This window comes from Maylandia zebra, linkage group LG17 (genome assembly GCF_041146795.1).
Source record: "Maylandia zebra isolate NMK-2024a linkage group LG17, Mzebra_GT3a, whole genome shotgun sequence".
Classification (NCBI taxonomy): Eukaryota; Metazoa; Chordata; class Actinopteri; order Cichliformes; family Cichlidae; genus Maylandia; species Maylandia zebra.
In genome coordinates, this window is record NC_135183.1 from 25438238 (window position 1) to 25455215 (window position 16978).

The following is a 16978-nucleotide window of genomic DNA, read 5'->3' on the forward strand; positions in this document are numbered from 1 at the left end:
AGGCTCCAGAGGGTTTCAGTTTGTCTCTAGCTGAATAGGCCGGATCCATGTGACACACCCCTGCTGCGTCCCGTCTCAGCACCAGGCTTAACTGGTCTTCCACCTTCACGAGGGAACATGAAAGTCTCCCGTTTCCCCCCACTGACAAAACACTACAAAGTTCACCATAATATTAAACAGTTGTTTTACCGAGACCCCGCCCGTCCGAACAATTCGTTCTCTTTGTGGAATGTTCTGGAAAGGTTCTGTCAGAAAGAACAGGAGTTCTTCATCTTATTAGTGTCAGCGAGACTGAAGCAGTGTCAAAAATTGGTCAAACCTGGTTTTCACAGGAGACATTAATAAATAATTTTCGATTAGATGGGGAAGGCACTCAAAAAATCAACTGGAAAATATGAGAACTAGATGAGGTCCGGTTAGGTTTTCAGTTAATTTGCCTTTATTTTACGAATAATCTTTGTTTTGATGTCAATTGTATCAAGATTTGTAACATTTCAAATTGTTAAGTTAAAGATATTCTCCAGACTTTATAAAAAAAAAATACACTATTAAATCTTTCAATGTAAACTCCGACTGTTCAGCAGTATTAGAAATTTTTAACTTCTGATTTTTTTTAAAGAAAAAGTGTGGGATACAGTTAAATGTTCCCAAAATCCTAGTAAGCATAGACTAGTTTGTTATTGGTGGTTTTGTTAAATAAGACCATATTTGTACATGTTGGCTAACATTAGCTTACTTAAGCAAAAATGTGAATGCTGATATAAATGGTGGCATGGTGGTGCAGTAGTTAGGATTCTTGTTTTTATACCATGGAGGTTGTGGGTTTGAACCTCCTGGTGGGTTGTGGATTCTGTGTGTGTGTTTGCTGCCATGTTCTCTCTGTGCTTCCATGTAGTCCGGCTAGCTCCCACGGTCCAAAGACATGGTTAGGTTTATTGTGGAGTCTAAATTGGTAAATTGGTAGTCTAACACATTTGTTAGCATACCAGACATGCCACACATAAGAAAATTACCTTTTGTCCTGAATAAATCAGCTTCTATAGCAGTTAAATCTTGTCTTTGTTAGTTATGGCTAGTTTAAATATAATAACCCTGGATTGTCCAAACTTCATATACTTGTCTTTCTTCTTCTCCTCGCCACCTCTTCTCTTTTTAAAGGCCACAACTAACATAACTGATCCTTTAGTTTCCACCCACTGAGGTTTAACTCAACCACTGAGATTATTCTTGCCTGGATAGGCTATAATGTATGACTGTAAAACCTAAACCCCTACTTAGTCCCTCCATTGTGAAGAGCTGCATGTTTTAAATACAGCTGCCACTTTTATGCTCCACAAAACTAAGATCTTGAAGAATATTTAGGTCTTTCTAGAATATCATCCAAGAAACTATTTCAGGAGATTAATATAATGTTGTTGTTTTGTTTTTGTTTTTAAATAATCTGGAATCCTGCCTGTTTTTAATTAGCTGTTAATTAGTCTTTCACCCTTGGTGGCTTGCACTGTGCCAGAGCAGAGCGTGTAACATCATTAGCCTTTTCAGCATTAGAAGAATATTACCTCCGCACAGAGCTCACTCTGTGATGCTATCTACGATGCTATCCTTATGGTTGCTTTGAAGCGTGATCCTAAAAGTTTTTCTTTCATTAAACACAAATCTTCTTGACAGGACACCTTCCCTCCTAATTTGGTTTCTCATAAGTCAGGTAAAAACACTGTCGTGTTCATGTGCCTGTTCTTCATTAGGCACCAGACGATGCTCTCACTCGGATGATACAATGTTTAAAAATACCCAGCTCTCTCACTTCAAGACATTAACCATGTAAGGCAATTTACCTAAACATAGTTGGAGTAGAGAGCGAAGAGTCGTGGGAAACTCGCCTGTGACTGAAGTGGTTAACTCGTCTTTATTTAAAGTTAAATACTCCAGGCTTTTTTACGTGGCCAACGCACCAAACAACAGCCTGGGATGAGAGCGAGGGGTGCCACAGAACAGCCACTCTCCTTTGAGATGAAAGGCTCCAGCCTCAAAAGCATATGTCACACAATAATGAAAATGTGACTTTAGCCGAAGGCAATGGAGCAAAGTATAGACAACCTGTTTGTTGATTAGAGGAGGGAATGCAAAGAGAGCTCAGAAAGGGTCAATAGAAGGAAGGAAATGGAGGGTGTAGATCTACAGTGACCCGCACTCCCACCCCCATACCCCCTGCTCTCAGTGAAGATTGAAAAAGTGATAAATATGCATGAGTTTGGCTTCGACAGTGAAGGCCTTTGATGGTATGGTTGAGAATTCTTTATCTCTGGAGCAAATAGGCTGAAAATAACTGTCTGAGAAGGTTTACTTTGTGCGCATCTGAACAATGTTCACTTTTAATGAGTAGAAAAGAGTCTGTAGGAAGACTTTTCCATACTCTATGCATTTAAACATACCCGCATGCGGCGTCTGCCTTGAACATGTGCACTGTGCTCACAGCTTTCCTTTAACTGTGTTGATTAAAGTTAAGTGAAAAATCATAGATCTTTACTGATACATTATAGTGAGATTCATTTCAGTGGTCATTTGTTCTCCAGTCCTCGATGTTCAGACTAGGGGGGGGGGAAGTGATTTCAAGTTTGCACCATTTTATGAGCCATAAAATCTAAAACTGTTTTAGAGGAGTGAAAGTGCCAAGTTGTGACCACAGAGTGTACATAAAAGATAGACATAGAGCTACCCTGGTTCTCTGTAGTACTAATGGCCTTCTCCATTTTAAGTGACAGTTGATGATCCAGCAAACTGGGATTGAACTTGTAAACAGTAGATTTACAGCGAAACCAACCAAAGACTGCATACAAAAAATAGGAGCCAATATGGAAATGTCCAACAGGAGGCAATTCATTTAATTGCAAAAACATTCCTCTTGTACAATGATGATTCTACTCCTCATGGGATTTATGACCTCAATAAACACTTTCATGATGACTTCATTCATTCATTCATTCATTCTATTACTTTATTCAAGTTGTTTAATACAGCATCCAGCCAATTAGAGAAAGCCTTATTTTGACTGGTGATTCACAAATCCCTAATATTTAAGCTTGCCATATCCTGGATTTGTCAATCAGATCCAGTGCTTGGTTATTATTATTGGTTTCAAAACCCAATGTGCCAAATTGCTAAACTATGGGTTTCAGAATCGGTGTACATAAACCTCAGGGGTAGGCAACTCCAGGCCTCAAGTGCCGCTGTCCTGCAGGTTTTAGATCTCACCCTGGGTCAACACACCTGAATCAAATGATAAGTTCATTACTAGGCCTCTGAAGAACTTCAAGACATGTTGAGGAGGTAATTTAGCCATTTAAATCAGCTGTGTTGGATCAAGGACATTTAAAACCTGCAGGACACCGGCACTCGAGGCCTGCAGTTGCCTACCCCTGACATAAACCAACAGGTGGCATTATGGTGGCTGTGTCTACTTTGTATATGTTGTCTGTGGTTGAGGAAGTTAAGGGTTTTGTTTTTTTTATTCTGATATTATGTAAAGTGAAATCAGTGTAGTGACCTTTAAAAGGAGCTGCTACTCCAGATGTCAAAGGCTGTCTGTGGGGAAGGCAGCGTGTGAAAGCAGGGCTCAGGGAAAAAGGAATAAACTCTGAAAACAGCTTTAATGCTGTTAACATCATAAGGGTTAACTTGCAAGAGTACAAAAAGTTCAAAGCATCTGCAGAGCAGGAAATCTGGATCTAGCAGGAAATAAGGATCTCAGGAACAGAAGCTAAGAACCGAGGACATGGAATAACAACACTAGAAGGAACTTGTATGAAGCATCAGGAAGAGATGTAAAAGAAATAACTGTGGATAGAAAGCTAAATTCCAACAATGCAGAATCCTAATCAAACCAAAAATACATAAAAAAGAAGCCAAAAACTCAAAACCCAAAGCACGACAACTGTGGTATCCCTGAGCTTAGCTTCAACCTCAGGCAGGACTGCTGAAGTAACGTCTTTATTTACACCCAACCACACGGACGTTTGACATTGCTCAACACTTTTAGAGCACATACAGTTCATAAAATTAACAAATGACTAATCCTTAGTAATGCACAGGCCTGGTGTTCCCTCAGCATGGTTGGTATGTGTGGCAGCCCAAGTCCTAGCAGCCAGCATTCGACTGGATAGATTAGCACAGCACAACAACTCAGCTCATACTGGCCCTGCTCCTTAAACACTCCTTTCCCCAGCTCCCCCTTTGCAGCTGTACAAAACCGCACACTGCTCCCACATACCCTTTCAATGAATATGAACCTCTCCCCCTCTAAGTTAAATCAGTTGATATAGTCACAAAACAGCATTTGAGACTTCTAAATCCAAAGATCTGAGTGATTTCAGACGTCGGGTTTTGCTTCTTCGGCCTCAAGTCTGTTTGGGTCTCCACTGTAAACGTCTGGCATGTGATCTTATCTAGGCGTTACCTTGCGTGGACTTTACTGCAGCCCTCTCTATATCAAGAATTGCCCCTACTGCACATGTTTCTAATACAAAGAAGAGAGATTATGAATGTTAATGTTAAGCAGTTTGATGCTTCTAGCAACCTTCTGTGCTACTTGGAAGTGCATTTGAAGCAAATATTTTGCAGCAGCTGTGGTTATCTTTTATAAGGTGTGTTTAAGAAACTGATTCCAAATGTTAAAAAGTTTTCTTTTTGGATCCTTGAGGCGCCGGTGTGGACACAAGAGATCAGTGTGGGCTTGTATGTATCTGTCTCTCTCTGTGTTTAATTTAGTAGAATTGGGAAAAGCTTCTCCTATGACAGTGTTTAAACAAGCTTATTTGTATGTTATACTTAGTCAGCTTTCTCTGTGTGCCTTTTAGACCTGCAGGCCTCTGAGTCATTTGAACATTATAGTATATCAGACAAAGCCATGGACTACAGGCTGCTGCAGATGGATGAGGACCAGGACAGGATGTATGTGGGCTGCAAGGACCATGTTCTCTCCATGGACATCAACAACATCACCCATGGCACACTTAAGGTCAGCAGATGCTTATTGTTGCAGTTAAACAGAAACGCTTTATGCCATTGCAGCGTTGGTATCATGGTGCGCTATTTTTTTTTCTCACAGGCACAAAGAAGAAAACATGAATGTTATGTAAAAACACTGTGTAAGAGACAACACAACACCACTGCTGAGGATATTATTGTAATGTGTGTGCAAATTACCATGCATTTGCTATCCTCCGTACACTTTAAGGGTTTTTCAAAATAGCCATAAAAACGCTCATGCTCACTTATAACTAATTCCGCATGCAGCGAAGGAATCATCTTCTGTGTAATTGACAGGCATGAAGTGCATAAACAGATGGGAAAGCATTTAGGTTCCCCCAGAGAGTGCTGCACCGCATCCATTTTTGTCAAGTAAATTGCTTGATATATTCATTGAGAGCGACCTTTAAGCACCTCTCCCGGGTTTGAAAACACACATTTCCACAGATGATAGCAAGCTGTAATCACTGACACCGAGACTTGTGTGGAAACTAAAAAATGTCCGAGCATTCATTGTACTCATTTTGCAAAGTGTTTTTTTGCCCATGTACTTAGGATATAATGAAACCTCATGAGCATATTGATGTTACGCCTCTTTCAATCTGTTAGTCGCTAATTTAACTGATGTGCCTTTTTTTTTTCTAACCATCAGCTGTTTTGGCCTGCTTCAACAACCAAAATAGAAGAATGCCAAATGGCAGGCAAGGACCCTACAGTAAGGAGATTAAACCTCTTTGATTTCTTGATTTATTTTAGACTCCCACTACTGTAATAACACATTACAGCATAGATTGCATGTTGTTCATTTACATGTTTTTAGCATTCAGCTAAATACAAAGACTCTATATAAAAGATAGTTTTGGTCACCATAACATCACCCTGTGTTTTGAAGCTTTGAGTTTAGTGTTGTGCGTATCACCGTGTTGGGTTTTTTGGCACCAGCAGTGACCAAATTTTAACAACAATACGAAGCGTTAATTTATCAGTTAGCAACATTAAGTTTGGTTAGCAAGATGTAGCTATACAGGGAGTGCAGAATTGTTAGGCAAGTTGTATTTTTGAGGAATAATTTCATTATTGAACAACAACCGTGTTCTCAATGAACCCAAAAAACTCATTAATGTCAAAGCTGAATGTTTTTGGAAGTAGTTTTTAGTTTTAGCTATTTTAGGGGGATATCTGTGTGTGCAGGTGACTATTACTGTGCATAATTATTAGGCAACTTAACAAAAAACAAATACAGTGGGGCAAAACAGTATTTAGTCAGCCACCGATTGTGCAAGTTCCCCCACTTAAAATGATGACAGAGGTCAGTAATTTGCACCAGAGGTACACTTCAACTGTGAGAGACAGAATGTGAAAAAAAAAAAAAATCCATGAATCCACATGGTAGGATTTGTAAAGAATTTATTCGTAAATCAGGGTGGAAAATAAGTATTTGGTCAATAACAAAAATACAACTCAATACTTTGTAACATAACCTTTGTTGGCAATAACAGAGGTCAAACGTTTACTATAGGTCTTTACCAGGTTTGCACACACAGTAGCTGGTATTTTGGCCCATTCCTCCATGCAGATCTTCTCGAGAGCAGTGATGTTTTGGGGCTGTCGCCGAGCAACACGGACTTTCAACTCCCGCCACAGATTTTCTATGGGGTTGAGGTCTGGAGACTGGCTAGGCCACTCCAGGACTTTCAAATGCTCCTTACGGAGCCACTCCTTTGTTGCCCGGGCGGTGTGTTTTGGATCATTGTCATGTTGGAAGACCCAGCCTCGTTTCATCTTCAAAGTTCTCACTGATGGAAGGAGGTTTTGGCTCAAAATCTCACGATACATGGCCCCATTCATTCTGTCCTTAACACGGATCAGTCGTCCTGTCCCCTTGGCAGAAAAACAGCCCCATAGCATGATGTTTCCACCCCCATGCTTCACAGTAGGTATGGTGTTCTTGGGATGCTACTCAATATTATTCTTCCTCCAAACACGACGAGTTGAGTTTATACCAAAAAGTTCTACTTTGGTTTCATCTGACCACATGACATTCTCCCAATCCTCTGCTGTATCATCCATGTGCTCTCTGGCAAACTTCAGACGGGCCTGGACATGCACTGGCTTCAGCAGCGGAACACGTCTGGCACTGCGGGATTTGATTCCCTGCCGTTGTAGTGTGTTACTGATGGTGACCTTTGTTACTTTGGTCCCAGCTCTCTGCAGGTCATTCACCAGGTCCCCCCGTGTGGTTCTGGGATCTTTGCTCACCGTTCTCATGATCATTTTGACCCCACGGGATGAGATCTTGCGTGGAGCCCCAGATCGAGGGAGATTATCAGTGGTCTTGTATGTCTTCCATTTTCTGATGATTGCTCCCACAGTTGATTTATTCACACCAAGCTGCTTGCCTATTGTAGATTCACTCTTCCCAGTCTGGTGCAGGTCTACAATACTTTTCCTGGTGTCCTTCGAAAGCTCTTTGGTCTTGGCCATGGCGGAGTTTGGAGTCTGACTGTTTGAGGTTGTGGACAGGTGTCTTTTATACAGATGATGAGTTCAAACAGGTGCCATTCATACAGGTAACGAGTGGGGGACAGAAAAGCTTCTTACAGAAGACGTTGCAGGTCTGTGAGAGCCAGAGATTTTCCTTGTTTGAGGTGACCAAATACTTATTTTCCACCCTAATTTACGTATAAATTCTTTACAAATCCTACCATGTGAATTCATGGATTTTTTTTTTCACATTCTGTCTCTCACAGTTGAAGTGTACCTCTGGTGCAAATTACTGACCTCTGTCATCATTTTAAGTGGGGGAACTTGCACAATCGGTGGCTGACTAAATACTTTTTTGCCCCACTGTTTATACCCATTTCAATTATTTATTTTTACCAGTGAAACCAATATAACATCTCCACATTCACAAATATACATTTCTGACATTCAAAAACAAAACAAAAACAAATCAGCGACCAATATAGCCACCTTTCTTTGCAAGGACACTCAAAAGCCTGCCATCCATGGATTCTGTCAGTGTTTTGATCTGTTCACCATCAACATTGCGTGCAGCAGCAACCACAGCCTCCCAGACACTGTTCAGAGAGGTTTACTGTTTTCCCTCCTTGTAAATCTCACATTTGATGATGGACCACAGGTTCTCAATGGGGTTCAGATCAGGTGAACAAGGAGGCCATGTCATTAGTTTTTCTTCTTTTATACCCTTTCTTGCCAGCCACGCTGTGGAGTACTTGGACGCGTGTGATGGAGCATTGTCCTGCATGAAAATCATGTTTTTCTTGAAGGATGCAGACTTCTTCCTGTACCACTGCTTGAAGGTGGTGTCTTCCAGGAACTGGCAGTAGGACTGGGAGTTGAGCTTGACTCCATCCTCAACCCGAAAAGGCCCCACAAGCTCATCTTTGATGATACCAGCCCAAACCAGTACTCCACCTCCACCTTGCTGGCGTCTGAGTCGGACTGGAGCTCTCTGCCCTTTACCAATCCAGCCACGGGCCCATCCATCTGGCCCATCAAGAGTCACTCTCATTTCATCAGTCCATAAAACCTTAGAAAAATCAGTCTTGAGACATTTCTTGGCCCAGTCTTGACGTTTCAGCTTGTGTGTCTTGTTCAGTGGTGGTCGTCTTTCAGCCTTTCTTACCTTGGCCATGTCTCTGAGTATTGCACACCTTGTGCTTTTGGGCACTCCAGTGATGTTGCAGCTCTGAAATATGGCCAAACTGGTGGCAAGTGGCATCTTGGCAGCTGCACGCTTGACTTTTCTCAGTTCATGGGCAGTTATTTTGCGCCTTGGTTTTTCCACACGCTTCTTGCGACCCTGTTGACTATTTTGAATGAAACGCTTGATTGTTCGATGATCACGCTTCAGAAGCTTTGCAATTTTGAGACTGCTGCATCCCTCTGCAAGATATCTCACTATTTTTGACTTTTCTGAGCCTGTCAAGTCCTTCTTTTGACCCATTTTGCCAAAGGAAAGGACGTTGCCTAATAATAAAACATGCACACCTGATATAGGGTGTTGATGTCATTAGACCACACCCCTTCTCATTACAGAGATGCACATCACCTAATATGCTTAATTGGTAGTAGGCTTTCGAGCCTATACAGCTTTGAGTAAGACAACATGCATGAAGAGGATGATGTGGACAAAATACTCATTTGCCTAATAATTCTGCACTCCCTGTAGATCAAAGATGGGTCACACACATCACTGATCTGTTAATCAGTCTGACAGTATGTAAATGAAATTAACGTTACAGCACACCATATTATTTGCCATATTAAGAACCAACACTACAAAAACATTTAAGTGAAATTGGTGACCTACAAGAAGCCTAACATTGCTAGCAGACAGCTAGTTAGTACAAGGTAGCCACACCGCTAATAATTCATAACTAAATCCCCAATGCTAACTAAAAAAGGTAGCGTATTTAGAAGTTATTTAGCTTCTTTAGCACCCTTTAGCTCAAATTTAGTTATATCACTATCTAGCTAAACAATAAATGTAATATTTAGTTTTGTTTATCACAATCCCATAACGGTCATTTTTAAACATTTTTGGATCATTCAGCATTAAATCTGTCACTGTCCCACAATAAGAACAGTTAAAGTATGATTAGAAAAACATACTTTTGCTAATATTTTTCATTGAAAGCTTTATTTCTTTATTTGTCAAATTGAATGTAAATGCCCAAAATGGCCTCCGTACAAGAAAGTGGTAGCTCTAATATTGACCAGTAACGAACCACCACACGCACACTGTAATGGGTTACACAAGATTTATTTGTTCTTTCTCCGGGTAAAACTACTGGCTGAAGACACAACTCTGGCCAGGAATCCAAGGCCCAAGGCCACCGCGGTCAGGGTTGTTAGCCTGGTTACAAACAGGGGAAAGGTGGTCACTTGGAAGAACAAGCAGCAAAAACGTATCAATCCTGCAGCTTCCTCAAAAAGGCTTGCCACCCACCTTTTCAGGCCTGACTTCGTTCGAGGCTGGGTCTCCACATCACATCCTGGGAGCTGGAACTTCCCCAAAACTGGTCCAGTTTCCTTGTCAGGGGCACAGAGAGTCTCCAGTCCAGTGTTTGTTTTCCTGCCTTCCAGCACATCCACTCACATCCCAATAAGAATGAGTCCTCCCTCCAACATCCTCAGTTTATTTTAAAAGCAAAACCAGGCCAGGTTAAAAATCTTTTCCATTAAAATGTGCACACTTCATCCTGGATCTTCGAGGCTTCCCTGCTTCACCAGTGTCCTACTAAAAAAAACAACGACAACCCCTACTTCCTGTTTCCTCTCCCCTTTATAGAGAAGGGCTCCAATCCTCCCCAATCAGCTGCTCCCTGTATTCAACTCCAAATAGCTGGCAGCTGGACTAGAGTAGAATCTCCACTCCCACATGGGTGTGGCCCACACCTCACATCAAACACAAAAAAAACACCAAAGCATGCAATTAATACAAAACAAAATCTAAAGAAATGCCAACCCAAAAGCTTAGTGGGGGATTCTCTCCATCCTTTTCCACCATGCTATACTCTGTAACAAAAGAAAGAAGAAAGTTGTTTCCCTTTGACAAGAATTAAGGCAAAAAAAAAGCTCCTTATTATTATATTTGGTGGACAAGAATCAATCTAGACCTCCCGAACCCCCTGTTGTCCTATTACCGCTTTGAAAAAAAAGGGTTTTTTCTTGTTTTGTTTTTTCACTACCTGCTGTACAATTTCCTTGGTTTCCTTTGCAGCACTTCTACGTATTTTCTTTGTCTGAGTTATGATAATTACAGGACAAAATACAGATAATGAGCTATCCTATTTAACAAAGTTGGGCCCAAAGAGTCAACATGACAGGGTTTCTTTGATTTACTACAGTGTCATTAAAACTGGGACAAATTACTCTTCTTTTTCTTAAGACGTGTTGTTAAACTCCTTCACACTAAAAGAACATGAAGAATTTTATAGGTTACTGAGCAATAGTTTTGCTGGCACAGGCTACTTAAGACCAGACTGAGCTGTATGCGGCCCACAACCTAAAATGAGTTTGACACCCCTAATCTTGACTAAAGGTTTAGTCAGCTGTTCCAAGATCCGCTCCTCCAAGTGGGTCTGCAGCGGAAGTTGCCTCCTGGGATTTCCCTCTCGCATCTGTGAGTTTGCGTCAGATCCAACTGTATTTCTATCAAGCAGCAGATGTCTGCAGGGTCACCGGCTGGCCTGGAGTCCTTGTGGCATCGTCACAGTTAGTCAGTGCAAGATCGAGGTGTGGAGGCGATTGAAATGCCACGGATCAGTGTAAAAATAAAAAATAAAAAAAAACAGACTCAAAGCTTATTGACGCAGATATTTCATAAGCCACCCTGGTTCTGAGAAGCACTTGTTAGCTACAACAAGGTTTAATGAAGACATACAGCGAGAGTCAATTTATTCCTCCTCCGCATCTGTTTTCCTCTAATTGGGTTGTTCTGAAACAAGTGCACGCACAGTTGTCTATATATACAGCAGGGCTGAGGACATGCGAATGGAAAGAGAAAAACTAACTTTTTACACAAAAGAAAGGCCTAATTTTTAATGTAACTAAAAAAGAGTCAATCTGCTGCCAGTCCTCCATGGTTTCACACATTCTCCACCATCTCTGCATCATCTGACAGGCCCTGGGCTAACAGAGCCAGGGTTTTATTCAACATGCTGTTGCAGATACAGGAAAAAAAAAGCTGTTTCCAGTCATGGTGTGATTTGTGCTGCTCTGACTCATAGCAAGCCTGCTGCAGACAGGCTACCACAAATATTTGGGTGAGCCATCTCTGTGTGGAGCCACTTGATGGCCTCTTCTCCCTTCTGTCATGCCTTTTCTTATTGAATCCCTGCGAGTTTTCCTTTAAAGATTTTACTTTCTGTTTCCATCTTACCATTTTTCCTTGGTCACTTTTTCCAACTCCTTTAACATCTCTCCCTTTCTTTTCTTTTTACACCACACTGCAGTTTTTTTTTTCTCTCGTACACAGTCTCCCCTCTCACAAGCTTTTTTTCTTCTTTTATCAGAGCCCTTGTACATATGTTATTGTTATAAATATAAGGTTTCCCTTCTGCAGTATGATCTGTGGTCACGCATGTAACATCATGGGGGATATTAAGTCTGTTTGCTGCTTTGTCAAATGTATCAACTTTAAAAGAAGGCTGTATTTATGTCAGGACACATAAAATCAAACATGATAGTTTGAAAGGCCTCAGAAGGATTTGATGAGACAGACAGAGAGTTAGATTTAAAAAAAAACAACAACAAAAAAAACAGTACGAAACATGATAGATGTGGGTGTGTGTCAGTAAAAAAGTTTTGTTACTTTGCATTGATCGCTCTCAGTGGAGCCTTGTGCAGTGACCATGCGTCGCAGCAGCTGTCATTCCAGCAGCCTTGGCCAAGTTCCTGACAGCTCCCTGGACATGTGTTCTTCTCCCCACTTCTTTCTCTTCACTTCTCCACTCATTTTCTGCAAACTCAGGCTTAATTAGCCACAAAGTCCAGCACACCTACAGCTGTGGGGTTTGGAAAGTGGAAGCAGAGATGAAGAGATGAAGTGAGAGTAGTAGTCAGTCTTACCTAGATATGTCACATATACCGCTGACACGTTTTTTCCACTGCCCTTAATACCAGACCTGTGAGCTCCGGGATCCTTTTATTGTGCAGCATGTGATTTTATAACCGTCACAACAACAGTGAGATAAGTTTGAATTACTCCCACATATGGGAAAGAAATACTTCCAGAGTGACAAATAGGTTCTTTATTTGTGTGTCTCCTTGGCTATATAACACGAATTAGGTCTCTCCTCAGCGGCTGGTCTGGTCCAATCTGTGGGATTAAAAAAAAGGCAGCAGTGATTATCTTTGTTATTGCTGTAATAACTGTAAAGATTAAATATAACTTCAAATATGAATACCTGTGGGACTAAGTGCACCATGGCTATAAATGAAAATCAGTTAAAACATTCAACTTTTCTTATGGCACAACCAATCCTGAGCCAGTGCTGTAGGACCTAAAAACTGCAGTTCCTGTCACGGCCACTTGAGGCTGCCTTTGATTAAAGATAGTACCGTATTAAAATCTCTTTAGTCTACATACCTTTCCTCTGTTTATTGATATAATTAATATTAAAATTAAGTAAAGAACAGTCTAAAGCATGAATGTCAAACTTATTTTACATCAGGGGCCACATAGAGCACACTTTGATCTCAAGTTTATCTCCACATTAAAATCACTGTGATTTCTTAATATAAGGAAAAGTGTGATTTCAACAGCACATCTCAGTTTTTGTACATGATAAAGAAATAATGCTCTATTTAATGAAATAAATTAGTCAGCATGGCTCTTTGTGCTTAAATTGGAAGAAAAATGTTTTGAAGTTACAGAAAAAGTTTTGATAGCTCATTTCGCAGACTGCCCTGTAATTATAAAACAACATTTTTGTTAAATATTTTTCTGTTTGTTCTTTATTTCACTGTGGACGCATTGTAAAGGCAGTAGGCAGAATTAAAGTCTTTGCTAGGCTAATTTTGGCCCTCAGGCCACATGTTTGACACCACTGGTCTAAAGAGTCAGTTCAGTTGTTTCATTTAGTTTAGTTTATTTGAGGTCTCTCTAAGTAGAGTCATAAAGTCAGTTAGTTCACATTAGCTTACATTTAATACCAGAAAGCCCCTTCTTACTGGATCAGCAAAGGATACAGATGCTAAATCCCTGATTTCATTAAATTAAGCAAGAGCTTATGAATTCAAAATTGAATTTTTTAGAGAAAAAGTGTCTCGTTTGTTCTCTTAAATCTACATCACTTACATTAGCATGTGCCTCTCATTGTTTATCCTTATTTTCTAGCACGGCTGTGGGAACTTCATCCGGGTGGTGCAGCCTTATAACAGAACTCATCTGTTCATGTGTGGCAGTGGAGCGTATAGTCCCGTCTGTGTGTATGTCAACAGGGGCCGCAGACCAGAGGTGGGTATAAATGAAGGAAGCACTTCATTAGAAAAGCAAACTCATGAAGGAATAAATGTTTTGGGGGAGCACCGAGTAGGTGATCATTGCAACTGGCACTGTAACAGCTGTTACAGATTAAAATTCTCATTGTGCAGAGTGATTATACACAGACATGATCTCAAGAGTGGAAAAATAAAATAAAGTCTAGCACTCTCGTACATCTGTAAATATATTGTAAATGACTGGGTTGTAATGGTGCACAAGTGAGGCTAAGGACACTTTGTAAAGTTTATGGAAGTTTTGGTTTCTCTGTTATTTCCAAAACAAGCTTGTGTCAACTATGTTGAGCAAATATAATTAAAATGATGTAATTTATTTAGCTCCTGAAAACTTTAGTCGACTGTTAATACAATGCGCGATGAGTGAAATTAGTGTGAGTACTAGCACACAGAGAAAATAAGCGAATCTTATTCACTGTGTGACAGTAATCATAAAAAATGCCTCAAGAGGTCTGTTTACCCCTTTTTTGCAACAAATCAAATTATGTACAATTATTTAGAGGTTTGAACCCAACATGACATGTTTTTGATTGATTGCTATAATAACATGAAAATTGAATTTTCCTTGTATTACTGACTGTTGGAATGAGAACAGCAAAATTCAGAATCGCTAAGTGCGGAAAATACATTAAGCTGATGTCAACTGGTGCATGAGAAAAAATGGCTATAATCATACCACAACATTGTTTTCGCAGATCTCCTAGGAGTTGGAAGTGTCAACTTATGGTTAAAAAAAAACATACATCTCGTAACTTTTTTTGAGCACAGTTTTCATGTAGTCAATTTGATGCCACATGAGAGCAGAGATGCTAAGGCTGAGAGAGAGAAAATTGAGGTCTAGTGTCAAGGATGGATGGCTGTATTCTGAGCTCTAATCTCCAGCCACACAGCCCTGAAAGTAAGAGCGGGGAAGCCCTCCAGGAGAAAAGTGCTCACCGAGCGAGCAGCGTTCAGCCACAGACCGTCAGCTGCTGCCAAACACTAATAAGCAGAGCGAGAGAGCTGCAAACCAGGCTCCTTCCTCACCGCGGGGCCTTTTGTCATTTGGGGTTTTTGTTTGACAGGCAGACTGCTATGTTTGCAACTTCTGAACTCAAACATGTCAGTGTCTCAAAGAAAGTGATCTGTTAAGTGTAACAAGCTGTTGTAGTGGGAAGCTGACAGTGAGCTCTCATCATGGACCTTTGCTCTAGGTTGTGAACGTGCTGCAGCCTGTTGAATGGATCTAACGAGATTTTTTTGCACGTGTTAGTGTTTTTCGGCCTTAGTTTTTCAAGTACTCCTAAAACACATAGTGAATTACATACTGCGATAAATGTCAGTCTTAGTCGGGGAAATAATCTTTTATTTAGTCTTTAAATCTTTATATGGTGTCGTAAGTCTGCTTTTTCACGAGTGCACATAGCATATTTATTTGTTGAAAAAAAATTACTTTATAGATCTCCTTCTAATAAAAGGAAAAAAACAATCTGAACTTAATATCAAATAATCTGTGGATGATGAACTGCACGTTTATCCCTTCATCTTTGTGCAAATTTTTGGAACAACGCTGCTTAACAAAGGTCAATGAGCCAAATGAATTACAAATAAATAAGACATTTTTTCAGATGAGAGGGGCTTTAAAATTAATAAGATGGCTATTTTTTGCAGTGTAGAGGTTAATGACAGGACCTGCCAGATGGAGTCTATCCACTTCCAGAACCTCTTGGCGAACAGGCATATTTTCCTGGAATAACAGTGCTTAGCTGACGTCATCCCCATTCAAGGAAGCTGCACCATCGCCATGGGCAAGATCTAAATAAGATGGGACAGGAAGTGCTATAATTTACTTAGGTTGCTGCGGTGCTTGGACTGTCCAGTCTGCCGCAAGGAGGCTGTTGAAACTTGGCAGCATTTCCGCCTGAGAAGAGGAGTTGGCTGTCCAACAAATAAGCAGGGAAATTCCTCCTCTTCTCCTTCCAAACGGAATGTTCTTTTACTATCCCACATGGAGCAGTTAAGGTAGACCAGGGCAGGACAGCCTCTGTGTCTCCTTAAAGGAGGCTCTGAGCAGGGCTACTCTGTGGGACGCAAAATACACTGTTGCACTCAAATATTCAGTTTTATAGCGGTAGAGAGCACAAGACAGAAGAACGTATCATATAAAACTGTCTCCAAAATGTCTGACTTCCTCTTTTTCTCTGTGGCAGGAACAAGTATTTCACATTGACTCCAGGACAGAGTCAGGAAAAGGGAGGTGCTCCTTCAATCCACAAGTGAATACAGTCTCTGTCATGCTCAGTAGGTGCCTCAATCGCTATCTACTATTTTCTTGTTTTTTTATAAAACCCCTGAAAACAACATTATTTTTCACCACAAAATTACATTTCTTTTGTTTTAGAGTGAACTTTTTGAAGCAAAAACAAGAGTATGCATAAGCCACTAGATTTAAAAGATGGCCACTCTGACCTTTTGCCTGGGAAATCTTTTTCTATACCTTTGTTGTGACGTGACGACCAAAGACAGGCTCATTTCGTATGCAGCCGTATGACTATGGTTTACACCCTAAGTTATAATCTGCATTGTTATTTATTTGGCTGTAAATGAAGTTCAAGAGTCCTTGATAAACATTTTACTTAGGCAAATTATCAAATGAGCCTTGAACAAATGAACAAATAGAAGTTATACGATGGAAGGTACTTTGAAACTGGCGTCACTTTTTCAAACAGGAGGCTAGCTCATAGAGGCTAGCAAGTATTGAACAAATAATATCAACAATAGATAATTAGTCTCCAAAAGCTAATCAAGATTAGCTAATTTGTCTCCAAACGTTGATTCTGTTCATCTGGACGTAGCGTTTTAAGTGGGGGAAATATTTTGATCACTAGTTGTTGATCAATGGTCATGAGAATTTGCATAATTATGATGAAGAAACTGACCTCCC

General features: G+C 40.5%; 1 protein-coding gene across 5 annotated transcripts in view; it reads left to right on the plus strand.

Annotated features, from left to right (window-relative positions):
- The window catches only part of sema3c (sema domain, immunoglobulin domain (Ig), short basic domain, secreted, (semaphorin) 3C), a 47891-nt gene that overhangs the window by 15196 nt on the left and 15717 nt on the right, over positions 1 to 16978 (plus strand). For 4 of the 5 annotated variants that reach the window (XM_004548387.4, XM_024805811.2, XM_024805813.2 and 1 more), the window contains exons 3-6: positions 4854 to 5014; positions 5678 to 5740; positions 13895 to 14014; positions 16245 to 16335. In XM_004548387.4, the coding sequence (XP_004548444.2) occupies positions 4854 to 5014; positions 5678 to 5740; positions 13895 to 14014; positions 16245 to 16335 (435 nt within the window). Of the gene's footprint in view, positions 1 to 4710; positions 4732 to 4853; positions 5015 to 5677; positions 5741 to 13894; positions 14015 to 16244; positions 16336 to 16978 lie in introns of those variants that run through there. The other variant, XM_076875981.1, reaches the window with a different exon arrangement.